This window comes from Desarmillaria tabescens (assembly GCF_030435595.1).
Source record: "Desarmillaria tabescens strain CCBAS 213 chromosome Unknown EV420scaffold_57, whole genome shotgun sequence".
In the NCBI taxonomy this organism is placed as follows: Eukaryota; Fungi; Basidiomycota; class Agaricomycetes; order Agaricales; family Physalacriaceae; genus Desarmillaria; species Desarmillaria tabescens.
The window spans coordinates 137,699-157,375 of NW_026848356.1; the positions used below are offsets into that span (position 1 = coordinate 137,699).

The 19,677-nt window shown below is 48.9% G+C and overlaps 6 protein-coding genes across 6 annotated transcripts; 1 reads left to right on the forward strand and 5 right to left on the reverse strand.

Annotated features, from left to right (window-relative positions):
* Nucleotides 1-151: 151 nt before the first annotated feature.
* EV420DRAFT_1576139 (uncharacterized protein) lies at nucleotides 152-440 on the reverse strand (the record flags this gene model as incomplete). Its single annotated transcript, XM_060474487.1, has 1 exon — nucleotides 152-440. One exon carries the CDS (start codon nucleotides 435-437, stop codon nucleotides 225-227), a length of 213 nt encoding a protein of 70 aa, XP_060324808.1. The 3' UTR covers nucleotides 152-224.
* Nucleotides 441-601: 161 nt separating this feature from the next.
* EV420DRAFT_1576141 (uncharacterized protein) lies at nucleotides 602-921 on the reverse strand (the record flags this gene model as incomplete). Its single annotated transcript, XM_060474488.1, has 1 exon — nucleotides 602-921. A coding segment is annotated over one exon (183 nt), but the record flags the coding sequence as incomplete, so codon positions are not given.
* Nucleotides 922-2,367: 1,446 nt separating this feature from the next.
* Nucleotides 2,368-3,659, reverse strand: EV420DRAFT_1022711 (uncharacterized protein). The gene is made up of 4 exons (XM_060465359.1): nucleotides 3,524-3,659; nucleotides 3,336-3,463; nucleotides 3,195-3,281; nucleotides 2,368-3,137 (listed from the first exon to the last, which is right to left on the reverse strand). Exons 1-4 carry the CDS (start codon nucleotides 3,527-3,529, stop codon nucleotides 2,474-2,476), a joined length of 885 nt encoding a protein of 294 aa, XP_060324810.1. The 5' UTR covers nucleotides 3,530-3,659; the 3' UTR covers nucleotides 2,368-2,473.
* A 2,570-nt stretch (nucleotides 3,660-6,229) lies between these two features.
* On the reverse strand, nucleotides 6,230-6,887 carry EV420DRAFT_1649147 (uncharacterized protein; the record flags this gene model as incomplete). Its single annotated transcript, XM_060478264.1, has 3 exons — nucleotides 6,230-6,431; nucleotides 6,492-6,575; nucleotides 6,631-6,887. The coding sequence occupies 3 exons, from the start codon at nucleotides 6,885-6,887 to the stop codon at nucleotides 6,230-6,232; spliced, it is 543 nt and encodes a 180-aa protein (XP_060324811.1).
* Nucleotides 6,888-12,256: 5,369 nt separating this feature from the next.
* On the reverse strand, nucleotides 12,257-12,623 carry EV420DRAFT_1576157 (uncharacterized protein). Its single transcript, XM_060474489.1, has one exon. It carries the CDS (start codon nucleotides 12,508-12,510, stop codon nucleotides 12,289-12,291), a length of 222 nt encoding a protein of 73 aa, XP_060324812.1. The 5' UTR covers nucleotides 12,511-12,623; the 3' UTR covers nucleotides 12,257-12,288.
* Nucleotides 12,624-13,818: 1,195 nt separating this feature from the next.
* Nucleotides 13,819-15,342, forward strand: EV420DRAFT_1484906 (uncharacterized protein; the record flags this gene model as incomplete). Its single annotated transcript, XM_060470128.1, has 3 exons — nucleotides 13,819-13,930; nucleotides 13,986-14,633; nucleotides 14,684-15,342. 3 exons carry the CDS (start codon nucleotides 13,819-13,821, stop codon nucleotides 15,340-15,342), a joined length of 1,419 nt encoding a protein of 472 aa, XP_060324813.1.
* Nucleotides 15,343-19,677: the final 4,335 nt, after the last annotated feature.

A 19,677-nucleotide genomic window follows, 5' to 3' on the forward strand; every position in this document is an offset into this window, starting at 1 on the left:
ATTTACTGTAGGTTCCAATTGGTTGGGAATTTTGACTAGGTTTGAATGTAAGAATGTGTAATACTATGCAACAATAAGATACAGTAAAAAAAAGATGCTCAAAGGTGCGGGTACAAGTCCACTTTCACAGCATTATTGTAGCGTGGGTATTCTGGGCTATTTTGAGTCATTGAAACAGTCCGGCCCATGTACCCAAACCTCATTAGTCAGCAACTTGGAATCACTCAAGTGTTATAAGAAAGCAAGATCTCCTTTCCAGTCTCCCTCTGATATACAGCCTCGAAATCTTTGCAGATTTTTCTTGCATCTTTCTGAGGAGCACCAGGTAGTTTGGCAAGCTCATTCTTGTGTGCAATGACTGCCTTTTCCATTAGCTGGTCATGGCATTTGTGAGTAATCTGGCACTTTTTCAAGTTTGATTTAGCATGTCCAGGCATAGTAAAAAATTGAGCAAGAGGAGAAATAAAATTCGGAGGCAATGGGGCAATAATAGGCGCATTGGACTGTCAGACTGTCCATCAAAGGCAATAGCTTGGCAGAACCACACTTTTATCTATGCCCTAGACTCCTCAGATAATGGGCACCTGGTCTCAAACTTGTCATACAGGTTCTTCAGAAGGTCATTAACATTATTGAGGCCTTTGTGGGTGATTACATTCAGATGGAGGACACACATTTCTGGGTCAGATTTTGAGTTCATGAGAAAATAGATATTTTTAGAACAGAAGCCTCAATTTCTCAGAATATTATCCATGTCACATATGAAGAATTACTGTAGAACATGAAGATACAATACACATCAGCAATGTAATACAAATTAATGATGAAGGATGAAGGGAGGGAGAGCAAGAGGCTAAGTGTTTCATTGAACCATGGTGTTGCAATGACCGGTAAATAACTGTATATCCGCGGACTTCGCCGTCTAGCACTGAAGACCGATTTTACCTGTTTTCGACATGACTACAAATTTTCGTTGGAATTTTCCGGGAAAATATTGCGCAGAGGAGTCAGAAATCCAAATCGGGACTGATACTGGTCCAAATGTCAGGACGATGATGTCGCTGCCAGCCCAAAATATGCTAACATCCGGACAAAGTTCGACGACGTTTGGACTCGTTTGGACACAAAATATGCTAACTGCGGACAAAGTTTTTGCGATTTTTGGGCCTAAAATATGCTAAAATCCGGACAAAGTTTGGCGGGAGCTTCTGGGGGCCTGTGCGAGTAACGTCGGTACTGGGAGAGTCTGATTGGGCAACCAGTAACCACGTATAGGGCAATGAAGAGTAAAGGGCATACCGGTACACCCGAATATATGCTATCAAGAATCCTTGTAGCATTCAACTGTCCTCGGCATCGTTGCTGCGCGAATTTTTTGCACAACTTCTTGACCAGCCAGGATCCTAGAACTTGAACTTCATTGTCGAGAGATCTTGCGTATTTTGGGAAAGCAACATGCAGGGGACGCGCGGTAAGCTGGAAGAGATACTAAGTTTATCATCGTCATAGTGGTACGAAGCAGAAGAGGAAACCACCTCAATTTCAAAATCAAACTTCCTTTCGTTTTGGTTTGTCATCATCTCCTGGAACGCGTCGTCGCCCAGTATCGCAGTCTGTTATGCTGATCCTCGTGCGCAAAATCAGCTCAAATGGAATTATCTGAGAATATTCACGGTCTGGTTCGCGTCCCGTCATCCACATCGCACGAATATTGTGTCGGCCTAGATCATGAGACCGTACATCGGTCAAATTCAAACTCATTTTCTTTCTTGATTCGTTTATTCTGTCTCGCTCAAAATCATCGGCAAATACTGAAGTACTGATTTCGATGCAGGTGCGAACTCCTTGAATGATAGGGAAAACTTGCAATTTCTTTTCAGCCCCCCCCCCCCCAACAGTCGATGAATTGTGATATCATCTCGAATTCCCTTTTGGCGGAGTCGTGGGAGGACTACCGTACGAGGGATTGTCTTGAGGAGTTCGGCGACGAATTTCTCCGTGAGAAATGGTGCGTTAGGTGAAATAATTGGCGAGATATGAAAGCATTCTTTGTAATGTACTGCTCGCGAACATCGCTTGGTCCGCCCAACGTCCTTTGTGACGACCTTACAAGAGGCACGGATGGGTGATAGCCTCAATGTCGTGCTACTACATGTGGTTAATAATAATGAGAAATGGGACAATGTAACCGAAGACCAAGTTTTTTCTGAGACATAACTGACACATTCCACCTCAGAGTTGTTACTTTCGCGAACTTATCTATTTTTGCAATCCGTATTAAGAGCTGTTGCTTATACCATAGAGTTCTCGCAACCTGTGGATCAAACAATTCACATCCCAAGCGCTAGGGCTCGGAAACCAGCTGAGAAAATGAGGAATTTCAGCTTTATATATATGCATATGATATCAGGGTAGAGATACATGACAAGAAGAAGGAGAAGAAGTCCAAACGGCATACCTCACCAACCACCTACTACCCCCAGATTCGATCCAGAGACGGCCACACCTTCGGAGATCTCCAACGCGTCTCAACAAATCTGAACCAGTCATCCCGGATCACCTCCCGCTCATGAGTAGGCGACGCAGCACCACTCGAGACCGGAGTGACGAGCTGAGAGGGAGGCGGTGGAGGCAATGGGAATCGGCTGCTAGAAGACTCTCCTCCCGCAGTCGACGAGCTCGGTGCCGGCGAAACAGGCCGTCGAGCACGCTTCTTGATCCCAGACGTGTCGCGCGCCTTCTTCCGAATTGAGAAGACCTTGGGTCTAGGCTGAGGAGCGCGATACCACTTCGGGAAAGGTCGATCTGGGTCCCGGGGCTGTTCTGGGTCGTCTTTTGGGAATGTCGATGGTGGGATGATTATAAGGTCGGATAATGGGGATTTTTGTCGTCGAGGAGTGGTAGGCGGGGGAGGGAGTATCGAGTCCGAGTCGGTGGAGGGAGGCGGAGGATTGGCGATGTCTCGAGGTCGCTTAGGGCCGTTCCGGCGTGGCTTTGAAGGACGAGATTCGGGTTGGTGGCTTAGAATCTTGGTGGATGGATGCTTGGCTTGAGTGTGCTCAGCTAGGGCTGTTGCGTTGCGGAACAGCCGGAAAGTCGGCCTGCAATCAAAGCACACAAGGTCCTTGACATCGGGGCTGAGACACTAGTGGTAAGTACGACAATTATGACGAAGGGAACACTGCAAGACTCACTGCTTTTCACGGATGTGAACCCTTACGTTTCCCAGCTGTAGGGAAGCCATGATGCACCCCGTCTCGGTGACCGGACAGGTGTGTTTCCTGCACAGAAAAAATTTCAGAAAATATAAAAGAAGAAGACGGGAAATAACTCACTCAGACTCCAATTGCTCGCCATCGAGGTGGAGTTTGGCATGCCTCTTGACGTCGTTCTTCCTCGTGAACCTTTTGGTGCACCCGACGTGCTCGCATGGGTATTTTTGAGGGTTCTTGGCGTGGGTACGCTGCAATAAAATGAAGGTAAGTAAACCAGTAGGGAAGAAAAGGAGAACGAAGGTCCTTACAGCCATGATAAGTCTCCAGTGGCACAGTAAGCGATATACAAGGTCGGAGGGTTTTCTTGCAAGGATGCAAGTTGAAGAAAGACTTTAAACGTCGCACAGTTAACCTGCGCCAAATCGAGATCTTCAACCATGATCTGCCGGAGTCCCCGTATCCGAGTCGCTGGACGGTAATCAAGGTGGTAGGTAGATGGACCTTATCAGGAACAAGGGACAGTTGGTGTCATGTCGTGATGCGATTGTTTGTAGTGTTTGTTCGCCGGAAAGAGAATGGGGATCTTGATGGGCCACTGTTCCCGTTCAGCCTCGGGGCAGACTGCGTTTATCTTCCCATTTCTCTTTTACAAGTTATTGCCCAGTGGTACTCTGGCCTTAAATTACCGATCACATAGACTGAGCAAAAACGCCTGCAAAGGAACCAAAAATATGGCTAACCCCGAATCGATGTCACCGCCCGTCGGAGACGATCCTTTTGGGACACAAAGTAAAGTTTTGCAGCGCGTGTACGGCCCGGTTTTGCGTGAATTTCTTTGGAGGACGACAGAATCATTTAAGGGCCGAGGTCCTCAGGCTTCCCAAAAATTTCGAGGTTCAAGCAACGTGTCGACGTAGTCCGTTATTTCGACGTCTGAAAGTAGTAAAATCCATTGTTATGTCCATCGTCGGAGTCAGTGTAGATGGCGTTACAGTGTGATATTTTGCCTCTACAGATTATCCGCAGCGCCGTAGCGAGACGTGTCGCCATCCGTATAAAATCTGCGAGGGAAAAGTGCTATGTCGTGTTTCATCCGGAAAAAATCAATCAAATATCGCAAAGACTGTTGTTTTTGTCTGGAAATCAGCGCGGACGTCCAGACGATGCCGTGTCATGGCCTGGACATTCCTAAATCGACTTAGCGCAAAAGTTCAGCGTTCTTCGGGGCAGACTGGCACTTCATCCCCACTTCTCGACCCAATTTAGGAGCAAATACCCTTAAAACAGGTAGGAATGTGGTGTTAACCATCCGGGAAAATCCTAGCAGATTTGGTAGAGGCTGGTTTTCATCCGGACAAAACCGACTGATTTTCTCGTTTCGTGTCCAGAACTTTTTGGTCGAATTTTAGGCTCCCTACACGGCCTTCCCACCTATTTTGAGGGGTCTTCGTAACGATATTAACGCTGCAATCTCGATTCGGATCCTCGTTGATGATCACAGAGATTTGAAATGAAGTGAACGCACCAAAAAAATTGTGGGACGGAAGCAAAAGCCGCGTCCGGCACAGTCAATAGAATAGCGCCGTAATGTATTCTCTGGCCCCATTTGTTTGAAGGCTCAGGGAGTTCTAGGTGTCGAAGGACAGCTGCTGCAGGGCCAGATCAGGGTGGATGTTGATGGAAAGATTGTCGGATCACGTAATCATCGCGCCAACACGCTCTCATCCGCGCCACCTCCTATGGCAGGCCATCCTCGTCCATGCGGCGCCGGCCTCTCCTCTGATACTACGTGTCCCTTCGTCTTCACCCCCGCTGCCGATCCTCGGCCACTGTCTTCACGGTAACGAACTCGGACATCTCTCGTCATGCAGCTACGTATCGCATCAGATGAAGCAGGATGATGCATTGTTAGATTTCGGTGCCGCGAACGGATTTGAATGGTATCGTCGAGTTGCAATTGCCTCGGTGCTGGACATGGTAGTCTTGAGGGCGCCTTGCAAGCTGAGGCTGTCGACACGTCCGTTGAACTAGTCTCGCTGAGGATTGTTGTCTAGTGCATTTCCGTGAAATGTACGGGCGAGGATCCTTGTCCGGGCGGATACCAGAGTCTGAATATATGCGCAAGGACTTCTGGAGACCTGGAGATTGGCAAATGGAAGAACTCTGAACGGCCCGGACTCCACGAGTTTACATCACAGAAAAGAAATTTCTGAATTTCAAAATCCCACCTGCTTGTTACTCTCGTGCCATTTCGTCATCGTCGTCTTGGTCCTCTAAGGAAAAACTGCCCAGGGATAGAGGTCTAACGCATCCTCAGGTTTATTTCCTATCCACGATCTTGATTCACACCTCGCTTGTTGATTTGACAGGTTTTCAGATTAGAGGTCGATTCAATGGCAACCTGAAGGCCTAGAAAGGTAGAGAATTGCTTTCTTTGTCGGTTACATTTGCCTCAGCCTTGCTGCTCTTAGCACACGATAGTGTTCAACGACTGATACAACTCGGAGACAGTGCTAGTTGAATACGACGCATTCTTTGCAACATGATGCCTATCTTATGCAGCATCCTAGCCTGTTCTTTCCTGCACTTGAATATGTCCGCGAACATTATTATTACTGTCAGATCACGTCATAACCGCCAAAGCATAAGAACTGGTGTCAGTACCAGAGTGTCAGACTCACCGGTTTTTTGAAAGCCGACGATTATATCATTTGCTACTACTCGAGCTCAACGCTCTAATTCACGTTATCCTGAAATTTAAAATGCCGAGCGGTGAATGCCTCTTTAGAATTCTAGCTTGGATTGTGTTCTGTGGAGACTTCCTGGGCGATGGACATGCTGCACCGGATATGATATCTGAACTGTCGCCTCGAACCAAATGCTGTTCAACTATAGATGCATATCACTACTATAAATCCATGTCATCGTAACGAAGGCTATGTAGATCCTTGAAAAATAAAACACCCCCCAAGAACAAATCCTCCCGCCCGCCCTCCCTCCCCTTCGGAGCTTCTTCAAACCGAGAAATAAAAGTTTCCGAGCCCTCCGGCGGGGCAGGCAACCAAGTCCAACTGTTGTCCAAACCCATTCTGCGTGACGCACTTCCCGCTGGCGCTGGGAGCAGCCGGAGAGATCGTGCATCCCGAAGCGACGATGCCTAGCTGGTGGGCGATATCCGTAGCACACGACCCACATTCAACTTTCCATTTTTGGTTCCTATATATCGAGGGAATCAGTTATGGCAATACGGGAAGAGACGAGACAAGAAGGACGTACACATTGGCACCCGACCAGTCGATGTTGTCCATGATAAGGCCCTCATCTTTAAGTTCGACGTCAAAGAGGAGATTATCTATATTCCTGTGAAAATCTCGTCAGAGAAACTCACTCAGAACAAAAGAGAAAAAACGCGTACTTGAAAGTGTAGGTGGCAGGATTGTAGTCGCCGTTCTGCTGGACGTACCACCTCGAAGCCGCAGTACTGGCAACGACGGGTGCTCCGACGGCGGGGTTGGATGACCACGAGAGTCTTCCATAGGGCTTGCCAGTATAGGAAGACACGGTGAGGATAGCACCCTCAAAGTCGGGGTTACAGGTGCTCCTGGCTTCCAAAGGCGCTGCGGTAGCGGCAGTGAAGAGGAGAGAAGAGAAGAAGATTATCGAAGAAAACATTTGGAATATAAGAGATGAGATGATCAGCCTTCGACAAGGTAGAGATGTTTCAAGTAACAGTTGAGTTACGTTCTATGAAAGTGGAGACAACAACTTTTATAGTGGTCTTTGTGACCAGCTGCTAAGATCTTGGCATTCTAGACAGTGATGATGGACAGGAGGCTAGGCTAGATCGGCGAGGTACGAGAGAAGTGATGACGAAGCCCAGGATCGACTGTATGAGAGATGGCGCATGAGACTGACACCGAGGGCAAGTAAGACCGTTGGCGGCAGTCATACGCCGCTCAACACGGCTGAAGACGTGGTTCTAGTCAATCTCCCACGACATGTCCGGCATCATCAGCGGTCATTCTTCCAAAACGATTCGCAACGAACTGCTAGACGAAGGTTAGTGATAATCGAGCCTAGCATGTGCCATGAAGATGAAAATTAGAATAGTTGGAATGACTGAGAAAGCGTGGATCTTCAGGATTAGAGGAAACATTGTGTTAAGGTACATTCCTCGAATTGGTATAGCCTGAAGCCTGAAGCACGTAGGCTATTGGTGCACAAGTCCGACGAAGGCAAAAGGAGATGGCAGGTTTCATAAAAACATAGAGTGCCGTCCGCTTCAGTAAACCTAAGAATAATCGGAATGAATTCATGATCCGGTACGTGCATGTAGCCGAAATGTGTATAACATCAGTCTCGAATCGTTCAATATGCACAGGTTATGTCCTTGATCCCGAAGCGTACGGAAAACTAGATGCAGCACTAGACATCGTGACTCGACCGCATGTAAAAGGACCGTAGGTATTAATCACTTATTTCAGATAATAGAATGGACGTCAAGACTAGCGGACTCGCACTCATTGAAACCAGTTACTTGGGAATGATTGAAGAGGACAAGGCATAAGAGTAGGTTAAAAGTCACACGCACTATTGCTGTCGTGCGACAATGGGCGGAGCTTGGGATTTTAGGTGGCTTGTACCCAGGAAATTTGGCTCCGCCTAAGGCCTGAAGTACGTAGTGCCTGTGAAGACAAAACGATGAGCGACACGATCACTTGGGAGAGCAAGGAAAAGTCTCAGAGAAATAGAAAAGATGTCGTCAAGCCCAGCAAGCCGGGTCAGGATCATTAAACCAGGTTTTGTTTTGAAATCATTGGAGGGAGAAAATGTCCTTGGATGCGCACCATGGATAGGGCGTCCGAACCCTCCAAGTCTTCACAGTTTTTTTTTTTCCAGGACTAATCGATCATAACGAACAGACGGTTATTGCTTACGAAGGGCAAGTACGTGGCGGATGACGACAAAAGATGGAGCCGACTATTGCCGACGGAAAGCATTGTCTATCTTCGAAACGGCGCTATCCGGCCCGACCCGGCAAAGTCGTGCTAGTGAAGCTGGAGGCATTGCTCGCGGGCCTGTTTCTAGCGGTGGGGTCTATTACGGTTCAAACGTTCATAGTTGGAAATAACTATATACTTCTTGAAGAATAATACAACGGAGAGCACTATATGAATATCTGCGGTGAATCAGATGTGCCTTTCCTCCGAAAAGACAAGGTTACCTTCATGATTAAGCTGCTAGGAAGAAATGACCGGGATGTTAACTTTCGACATTGACGACGGACTGGTAAAGGCCACAGATGTAGGCGAAAAGCAAGAGCCCTGGAATATGGATGGCCAGCAGTGGCTGAGGTTGAACCGGAGTTTGAATCTCTTGACGACTAATGAAACAAACTTTCTTCCTTCTTTCTTGTCTGCAACCACCCAACAGCCATCAGTAACTTCAGTGAAATGAACGGAAAACCGAATCTTGTCTCGTCTTGTTGTGTACATCGGTCGGCCTCATGCTTGTAACAAGTGAATCGACGTTTTTTGTATCGAGTTGCCTGGAAGAGGGATAATTGGCTGAGGTACGCTTCTTTGCTAGAGGCCTTGTCTACCATGATGGCAACATTATCGTTCATCTTTTTAGGCGTGGTGACCAGCAAGTATGAATCGTTAGACAGATGATGATGATGATGCTCTGAATTGGTAACCCGCAACACGCCACGTAATGGGCGAAGATGCGGGGGTATAGTCCTACAGCTACGTACGTCTATACCGCTACTCGTTGTAATGCTAATCTACTGTTCAACTCTATGGGATGTGTAACTATCGGGTAAAATTCTATGTGGCTGTTTTCGGTCTTGTTGGGTGTTTCTCTGTGAGAGTGTTTTCTACCTACAGAAAGGAGAAAAGAATAAATAACGGGAGGGGGGGTCAGACCTGTCTCAGGCCTAGGTGGTGTGTGTCGCTTCTATCCATCTTCATCTTCTTGTTCACGCGGTTCTGGTTCTTCTTCCCACAGCGGCATTCCCACTTCTCGCCTCGGATTCCCGGTCTTTGTGAAGGCTCCCGACTCTGCTAGGAACCTCGTTACTGCTTCGATGCCCTCCGTTGTGCCCAAGAGGTCACACATGATCAGGTTTTGTGATCCTTCACGTAGGATGTGTCGATGGTCGCCATATCTTGGGCATGTTCGTATGATATGTTCTCGTGTTTGTAAGCGTTCACCACATTCACAGTCAGTTGCTTCTGGAATGTTGAAGAGTTCGTAGTACTCGCCTGTATGCGCATGTCCAGTTCTGCACTGCATCAGTCTCCCAAACACCTCACGCGGTGTCTCCTTGAACCTCTGTGTTGGTCTGAGTTTTGGTTTCAGCCGGTTTGCAAGTCCAAAGCACCCAGTTGGATTTGTTTTTTCCCACTCCTGCACCCATTTCCCTTGTACTCGTTCCCTCATTTGTCTACGTGCATTTGCATATGTTCGCTGTCCCAGATGGTGCATTGTGCATGTTTCCTTCGCCAACGCATCTGCTTTTTCGTTTCCGGGTATGTCCTGATGGCCCGGTGCCCATGCTATCTCCATCGATGTTTCTTCATCCTCCTCTAAGAACTTCGTGGCTATATTGAAGAATATCGTTGCATGTTTTTGACCTGGTCTACGTTTGGGGCGTATGATGGATTCAACTGCGGATGAGTTATCTGCGAAGATGTGAATGTGACGTACGCTTGGGTGGGCTGCACGCAATTTTTCTATGTTCCGTGCGGCCCACGCTAAGCCTATAAGCTCTGAGTCATACACCTCGGCATAGGGTCCTGTCCCTATGCTCTGTGATGCAACCACTTTCCCCTTAATCATTGCTACCCAACTTGCTCCTGTTTGCCGTTTACCGTTTAGTTCGAGCATGGAGCCGTCGGTGTAGAATAGTAGATGGGTGTTGTCAAAGGAGAACCTTCTTATGTAAGCTTGGTGTCTCTTTGCTGCGTCCTCTTTTGATTCACCGCTCACTGGCAGTGATGTCTGGAACCTTTTACCAAATTCCGTCAGTGATTTCTCCCATGGTGCAATCGGGAAGAGTGAAATTCTCTCATCCTCTGGTGACACTATTGCTGCTAGGTCTCCTAGAAAGGTCCTCCTCGTTGGCCTTAGCTTGTTACGTCGTCGCCTGACTGGTATATCAGGCTGGATTGGTGGGTATGCTCTTGGTATTGTGCCCTCTCTCCATTCATCATCGGCCAGCCGTTGTATTATTGGGCTTGTTTCGCTGAATTTGCATATCCGTACTGCAAATCGGTCTCGTTCGAGGTCCAGAAGGTGTTTGATGGGTGGTATAGATGCTTCGATCTCTAGCGCCATGATCGGGGTTGTCCTGAAAACTGCACACATTAGACGTAGTGCTCGATTCTGTACTCGTGTAAGCATCTTGATGTGAGCAGTTTGTCGTCTTCCTTTCCACCATATGGCTGCTCCATATGTCAACACTGGAAGTACACATGACATATATATGTGTCGCATGTGATTCTGGCTGAGTCCTCGCATGGTGTTTGCGAGCATGCCCATCCCGTTTACTACTGACTCCGCTCTAGCCACCATCTCTTTGACATGGGAGTGGAATGTTAGCTTTGCATTGAAGAAAAATCCCAGCCATCGTGTTGATAGCTTGGGAGCAATTGCAATTTCTGTCCCGGCTGTTTTGCCTGGTAGAATAATTGCTGGGAAGGGTGTAACACCCTTTTGAGAGACAAAATGGCATAATTCTCTTTTGTCGCAGTCTAGAGAAAGACCAATCGACTTTAGAAGGCTAGCGGTACTGTGGTACTCAGCTTTTAAGGCTGCAACATTAGTCTCGAGACTTTTAGAGCTGACCCATATGTTGCCATCATCTGCAAACATGACTGTCGTTGGTTTTGTGTGCCATTCGGGGTTCCTTGTGAACCATGCGGCATCTGGCTTCAGTGGTGGTTCATTTGGGGGTATGTCTGGTGGAGTATAGCGTTCCAGAAGTTCTGCCGAGTAGAATGCTGATAGTATTGGCGACACTGGTGATCCCTGTGGTATTCCATTCATCACTGGTTTCATCTGCCCTCGTTTTCCATCCAAACACACTGCCGCCTGTCTCTGCATGAGAAAAGAGGCTACCCATTTCACTGTTGGTAGTGGTATGTGTTTGTGCCGTAGTTCTCTAAGTAGTCTCACGTGGTTGATGAAATCAAAGTATCCTGTGATGTCAAACATCAGTGATGAAGTGACTAGCCCCCTCGCTCTTGCTGCTTTGATGTCATGTACAAATGTAGCTGCTGCATCTATCGTTGATTGTCCTGCAAGGCCACCAAATTGGGTCGGTGGTACCAGATTCTGTGTCTCAGCCCAGAATGCAAGTCTGTTAGCTTGTATCCATTCAAGGACCTTGCCCAAACATTCCAGTAGCTGGATGAGTCTCCATGCCCTTGGCATTCCATAGTCCTTCTTTCCTGGTTTCCGTAAGGCAAAGGCAATTGCCATCTTCCAAGGTGTTGGGTGATATCCCATTGCAGCACATAGGCGGATGAGTGCGACAATAAAATTCTCACAGACGTTCCATGCCCATTGTATTAGTTGGTAGTTGATCTGTGATGCCCCGGGGGTAGATTTCGTTGAACCAGCGAATAATGCAGCACGTACCTCTTCCCTGGAGACATCATGGTATGCTATGTCTCCAGGGTTCCCGGTTTCCAGCTCTGGTTCCTCACTATCTGGCAGCTCTGGAGGTGGTTGAAACAACTCATCTCTAGGGATGTGCACCATACCGTTATGGATACGGCCGTACCCCTGACGGATGGATATGGATACAGATGGACCGTGTCCGTACCGTAGGAGCAAGAAAAGCGATGTTCACGGTACGTACGGGTATATGTACGGATGTAACAGCCGTATTACGGTCATAGAATACACTCAAAAGACCTGCATGCTCTCTGCAGCATAATACTAATAGTCATTGTCGTCTCCATGTAGAGAAAAGAAGATCTACTATAAAAACAGTCAGTTTCGAAGTCTTTCAGGGAATCAAAGAGACTTACACATCTTGTGTTCATGAATTGCGTGGGCAAAGTCATTTTGGTGGTCTGTATTGTAAGAGTGGCAGTGAGTGTGGACAACAATGGGAACCTAAGCAAGGAATGAGTGAGGTATGCACATCTAATACTCCGGAGTTTGTTGCATCGTGCCAGGGGATACGGTACTGGTTTGATTTGTAAAAAAACAGATTGACGATGGGAACTTGCGCATTGCTGAGACAAATGCAAATTGTCATAGAGAGAGGGGGACTACGCATGGCTCATTGGAGTAGGTTGGTCAGGTAATTGGCGTACCTTGTACCAGGTTGAATTATTTAAGTTGAAACACTCGACAGATTACCGTGGCAAGCAATTTTCAGATGAGAAAGCGGAAAGGGAGTACCAAAAGTGGCTTCGGTTTGATATCAGTTGTAGCTGCCATATACGGCCATAACGGCTTGTCCCGTACGGTACCTTGCAGTCTCGCACTCGCAATGGTACGGACCCGTATCCGTATGTGCTGTACATATCCACCGTATTATGGATACGGTGCACATCCCTACTCATCTCAGATTGCATTGCATTTGTCCTCATGTGTCACCGCTGGTGTCACTCCTTCGCCTCGTTTGATTGCAGGTGATGGGTAGTTCCGTTCTGTTTTATACCATTTGCTGAAGCTCCATATCATGTCTGTTGTTGCCTCTGCAAGTGTCTCGTCTAGCCACTTCTTCTTTGCTCGTTGACACAAGCGTTTGAAGAAGTTCTGTGCCTTTTTGATCTCCCTCGCTAGTTCTAGGCTGATATGGCCATGTTCTGCTTTATGAGATCTGTCATGAATCACCCCTATTTTTTGCTTATCTTATCTTATCTCATCAACTTGTCATTCGACTCTCGTCATCATTCCTCATACCTGATCCGCATCATTCATGACCCGATCAATCACACACATGATCCGTTTGATGGCCCATAGACCGATCACACTCTATGGGCCGGATCCTTCTTCACCCAGTCACGCTTCTTTAGGTCGTCTGTGATCACACCCTAGGATGGACAAGCCACCACATACGCTCCTCAGAAGACCGCGCCCTATGGACGCTAGTCTTCTTCCTCGCAGGGGGGCTTCTCCTATACCAAGCACCATACGATACAGAGGACATAGAAGACAGCGCTGCATTGGGGCAGCACGCACCGAGACACAGGAGCGGTACATACTAGTAAATACCACAATGTATTTAAACGAGCCTTGCTGCGGTCTTACACCCCAGCTTTGGCTAAAGTTATACACTCCTAACTTTTCACGCAGAAACTCCCTGTTTTGTGCCTAAGGACTATCGTACCTTACCTAGCGATTGCAACGCCCTCTTCACAACTGAATCACTGAATGCAAGTGACAGTTTAGAGGCAAACGTTGTTCAATCCAAGTTAGTGCGTTACAATTAGCTGAAGCTTGCTTCGCATACCCTCACCGTCGAACCAACGAGTTACACCGTTGTTCTACGTATTTCTATTATGACTATCCACGATAACAGTGGTCGTACTGTTAATCATAACCGGTACTTTCATCGTTGTTCAACGACGTTGACCATATGAACCAGGAAGACTACAAGACATATTATTCTGTGACTACCCTCGAATCCACGCTCCTTCTATACGCCTACGAGCTAGAACGAACATACCAAAGAGCACTGACCCTCCCAAGTGAGCGAGTAACAGACTCTAATGAATCCTCAATCGGACACCTCACTCCCATCAGACTCCGCCCAAGCATGCCACAGCCCTCAGTCCCAGAAGACGACCACGTCTTCTCACAGCAAGACATGGAAGGGCAAAATGGCAGCAGGGGCAAAGAAGATAGGTCTTCCCTTCGGGAAGAAAACATCGGACGAAACAGCATCTCTCCAAACAACAGAGAGCAGCTACACGTACGAGAAGCCAGAAGGATCTACATTGATGTCACTAGAGGAAGAATCCTCACCGACCGAGGCCATGAAATACGCCTCCCAAGTACAACACCAAGAGCCATCGAAGGAGAGTGGGTACGGCCAAATGCTGGGCACGATGTGGGAAGTAGCAGTGGCGGCCCAGATAGTTCAGACTATGGAAGTGCCAGGTCAATGGATGAGCACACCCAGCGGTCATGGGGAGAGCCCGTCGTGGCCAGAAGTGGCACAACAACGGAAGGCGAGTCAAGGGATACGACGAGGGATTCCCCAGAGCCAAGAATCCAAGGCCCTGGATCCCCGACCAGCTCCTCCAGCTGGCTATCCTGGTACTCAGCAGATGGGACTCGACGAGTCTATGGGATCAACACTCCACGACGTTATTCATCACCAATCCCTGGCTCAAGTCGATATGTTCCAGACCCTCCAATCCAACCTGACCCCAGGGAACGAGGACAGTGGTCAGAAGAGGAACATTGCGCCTCAGCCAGGAACATGATTACCATCGCAGACCTCAGGGCATGGGCAGACACCTTCGGGGAGCCCACGACTGCACGAATCTCACCAGTCAAGTCCACATCCTCCATTGGGAGAACCCTTGACACTATTACCGAGGGAGAAAACCCTATCCCTCTCATACCCACAAGACCCTCTGGGACCCAAACCCCATACTACTCTGCCAACGAAGACCCATGGGGAGAGCAGACAGATACAAACGAGCTACTCGAGCAGCATCCCCATGCAGACTCCCCGCCGTGGGAGCAAAGGGTCTTATTCGCAGACACCAACGAGGAGGACACTGTCCTCTGGTGGTTCACAGGAGCCCAATCCCTCGCCGGAACTACCAACGCATCGAATCCCGTCGAGACAGAGCTCGATCAGGCGAGTCTCACAGACTGGCCTCACTGCAGGTGCCGGATCTGCCGACAACTATGGGACCTGGCCCGAGCCCGATATAACGAGGTTGGACCTCACCCAGAGCTCGAACCTTTCCTCAACCCCGAACCCACCTTCTACGTCCAACCCCCCTTTATATCACAAAGAGAGCTTCAGTGGTGGGTCTATGAGAGAGAGGACTTCGACCAAATCTTTGAAGAGTACCGAAGGTACTTCACATATGTCTGGAACTGGAACCAGATATGGATCGATGGAAATCCCTATCTCTTATGATATGAACCCGTCTTCCACTCAACCGACCATCTCGACCGACTGGACCCATGGGTTAGAGCCCGGATACAAATCGACAGGCTCACCCATATGGGAGCATATGCAAACAACGAACCCTTCCTCGACAACTCCAATGAGGAAGGCAACGAGTTCATCCAAGGATCCAGTAGGAGACCCCACCGACGAAGAACTCTATAAAATGAACTGGGACCAGTTCTGGTGGCATATGCATGACAAACTACCCCATGAAACCTACTGGTCCACCACTCCACAGGGGCGAGCCTACCAAGAGGCGGAGCCCGGCTCCCAATTAGAAAGGAACATACTATCACAAGAAACCCAGTATATTGCTATAAACTATTGGAACATCCTACACCCCGACCGACAACTACTCCAAGGAGGCCATTATGAAATCCCCGATACTGAAGATTCGGAATCTGACTTCTCAACCCTGGGAATTCTCCAAACCACCACAGCCATTACCAGACCTGGTGGGAAGACAGGACTATTCGCAGGCGGAAAACAACTGGACCAACACCTCCGAAGCATGGGAGGCACTACAATGACCCCCACCTCCGGTAAAGGGAGTGGGCCAGCACCCGCTGCACCTGGAGGTGGCGGTGGAGGAGGAGGAGGCGGTGGAACGCCACCCCCTCCAGCAGCGCCACCTACACCGCATAGTAATCAGAACCTCCGATCACTTCCTCACCCCGCCAATCCTCCACTGCCACCAGATCCGCCGGCTGACTGGGAAATTGCGACAGGACAATCCAATCCATGGGGAGACATTAAACCCACACTCATAGAAAAGCCGGATGGGTTCTATGGAAAATCCCATGACCTCGACCGATTCTTCGACGACTGCGATGCCTACTTTGAAATGTTTTCAAAGTACTTCTCCCTTAACGTAACACGTGGGTACGGACCCAATCGAATAGTATTTGCAGCATCCCTATTCAAAGGAAACGCTAAGCAGTGGTGGGTGGACCAACGACGAAAGTATTGGGACTCCCACGCATGCCATCATCGGTACCCCGCATGGGTAACCTTCGAGGAGGAGGTGCGAAGACGATTTGAAGAAGTGGCAGAGGTCGAAATTCGACGAATCGAGTGGAAAAGGCTCCAGCAGTCCCAATTCAAAACAGCCGTGGAGTTCTTCGATAAATTTGAAGAGCTAGCCATAAAAGCAAAATGATTTGACAATGCGGACCAAATGGAAGAAGTAGTAAAACAGGCCATTCGACCTCACGTCAGAGAGATTATCATGGGAAGCGACAATCACTGACCCCAAGGCTACTACGAATGGAAGGACAGAGTTGGCCGCATGGACGAGAACTATCGAGTAAGGGTAGCCGAACATGGAGGTCGCCCCACAGGAACCGAAGGACCCAAATCAGGAGCTGCCAGACGAACCAGCACCTCTGTGGGAGGCAGAAGCGATAAAAGAGATGCTACTGGAACCACCTATGGGGGCGAAGGCGAACCCATGGACATCGACCGTCTCAAGAAGGAGAGACGATGTTTTCGATGTGGTAATCCGGGACACATCAGTCGGGACAACAAATGCCCAACCGACAAGTCCAAATGGCGTCGCATGAAGAAACCGAAGTTGACACCCTTCACGAAGAAAACAATGCCATTCACACACCGCCTAAGAGCCTTAATCGAAGAGGCTGAACAGGAGGAAACCCCTGCCACAACAAAGGTCAAGGAGGTAAAAGAGGAGTCGACCGAGGACTAGGTGATTCACCTCGGTCGACCAGGACTTGTGTTTCAAACAGTACGCATCCCATTACGAAATTTAACGTTGATACCTTACATGTAGGAACTATGACGGACAATATACTTATTTTGTCATGTTCTCAAGAAACTCAGACTGAATCACAGAGCAATGTTCGCCAGGACGACGCCCGATCCCGAACTCAGCACAGCATAGAACAGGATTTTCGCCTTCGAATTGACCAGGACCAGTCAATCGATAAAGAACCTCACCCACCAAGCCCTCGTGTGGGAGACTCCCGAGTATCGGCAGTCGATTCAACAGGCAGTAGAACCCGAGTATATCTACCTCGGGGAGTGAGCCCGAGCAGCCCAACAGCCACAGGCTCGGGCAGGCCACAACATGTGGTCAAACTTCCAGCAGGCTGGAAAGAAGAGAAGATCCCAAATGGTCAGACAGAGAGGCCCCAAGTAGGGGACAGATGGAACCCAAACCCGAGAGCAAACCAGAGTGAGGAGACCCGCAACACGCGAGTCAAGGATCCTCTCAAACCCTCGGGAGACACGAATATTTCGGTTCTCACCGAATCGACGCTGGAGGGACCGAGGCATGGAGTACGAGGGATTTCCTCCGCCGATACAACGACTGTATCGGTAATGAACCCCACTAGGTGTGACTCGTGCACAACTCCAGAAACGAGCAAGCGAACCACTGCTGCTGGTGGCGGCGGATCAAGAATGAGTAGGCCCCTCTGTGATGGCAGGGAACCCCTCGGAAAAGTGGAGACCCATGCCGCAGGGACAATGAAGGCCTGCAGTGTAATAGAGCTACCGGATGAAGGTTTGGCAGTAACCTCCATTGTCCCCGGAAGCAGGACCGATACCCCAGCTCGGATCAAGCTCCCAGCAGGGGAGAAGAAATTGCCTGACAAGGGGAAAGTTTTGGGAGAGCCAAAGAGCCCCCCGCACCAGGATCAGACTGCGCCCAGTCACCCTGGTGAAGATTGGTCAACAACCTGGGCCGCTGCTCCTACCCCAATTGTAGCAACGGCTCACATTGGAAAAGCAGCTGAGGTGAGGAACCAGGGAAATCCTATGGGACCCCCTGGCGAGCCAATAGGTGTGCGTCCACAAAGGGTTACTGAACTACCCATCGGGGTAAAGGACAAGGGTGAGGACCCTTCAAGAACAAAGACCTCGCAGGGCGAAAGCCATACTGCTCGAGGCAGAGACAAGGAGTCTCTGGGGAGTAAGTCCTCGGGGAGCCGGTTCTCCCCTCGAGGCAACCAAGCAAATAAAAAGGTAACCATAACAGAAATTCCTGACGATGAAAACAATTTTAGTTACCAACAGAGTTTGCGGAACTCTAAAAAATCTGGACTGTGCAGGCCATCCCTGAGTGGAAAAGACCTTAGTAGCACAAGCAAACAGGCAGGAAGCTCAGTAACTGCAGAAGGCCAGAGGGCCACAAATCCTGTAGTGAACAGCAACAAGGGGAAGTCCCCGACGCTGAAAGAGGGAAACCTCGAGTACTCGTCAGAGGAGTACCCTTCGGACCAACAGTACCTGGAACCCTACCAATCAGCGTGGGTCCGAAGGGCCATGCGCATCACCCCCGACGCCGCTAAAGCCCACTTACGACAGTGGATCCACCCTCGACACCTCGAGGAAGTAACCGACGAACTAGTAAAGGCTCTACTAGAATGTCCTCACGAGATGTGGACAGAGACCCGCCACAAAGCGCAATGGATGGCTGATCTCCAACAACCACCACAATATATTCAGGGAAGAAAAGGACGGAACGTCACTATTTCCATACAACTAGAAACATACGATACCCTGGCTAAACATCCGGTTAAAGCCTTGGTAGACAGCGGATGCACGGGGAGTGCTATTGACCAAAAGTGGGTCAAGGAGCACCAGATCACCACCCGAACCGCTGTGCACCCAGTACCCATATATAATGCTGATGGAACCTGAAACACGGGGGGTGACATCACTGACTACATCAAAGTCTGTCTCGTGATCGGAGATCATACTGAACGAATTGAGTTGGCCATAGTCGACCTAGGCACCACACCGATCTTTTTAGGGCATGATTGGCTACAACGCCACAACCCCTTAATCGACTGGAACACCGGGACCGTCACTCTAGCACGGTGTGATTGCCGGAAAATTCTGTTCCGCCTACCTGATGAAGACCCGAGCCAACGATGGGGAACTGAAGTTGAAGAAGGGGACAAAATCCTAGTGATCGATTTTGAACAGGCATTCCATGTACAAGCCATGGGGACCAAATCCACCAGCCTGGCTGCCCAAGCCCATTCCAATAAAAAGGAAAAAACTTTTGAAGAAATTGTACCTGAAACCTACTGAGACTTCATAGACATATTCACCAAAGAAAACTTTGATGAATTACTGCCACGAAAGCCATGGGACCATGCCATTGAGCTAATACCCAATGCCAACGCCAGCCTGGACTGCAAGGTGTACCCCTTGAACCCCCAAGAACAAGACGAACTCGACCACTTCCTAGACGAAAATTTGTCAACAAGAAGGATTTGACCGTCGAAATCCCCCATGGCCTCACCTTTCTTTTTTGTCAAAAAGAAAGACGGG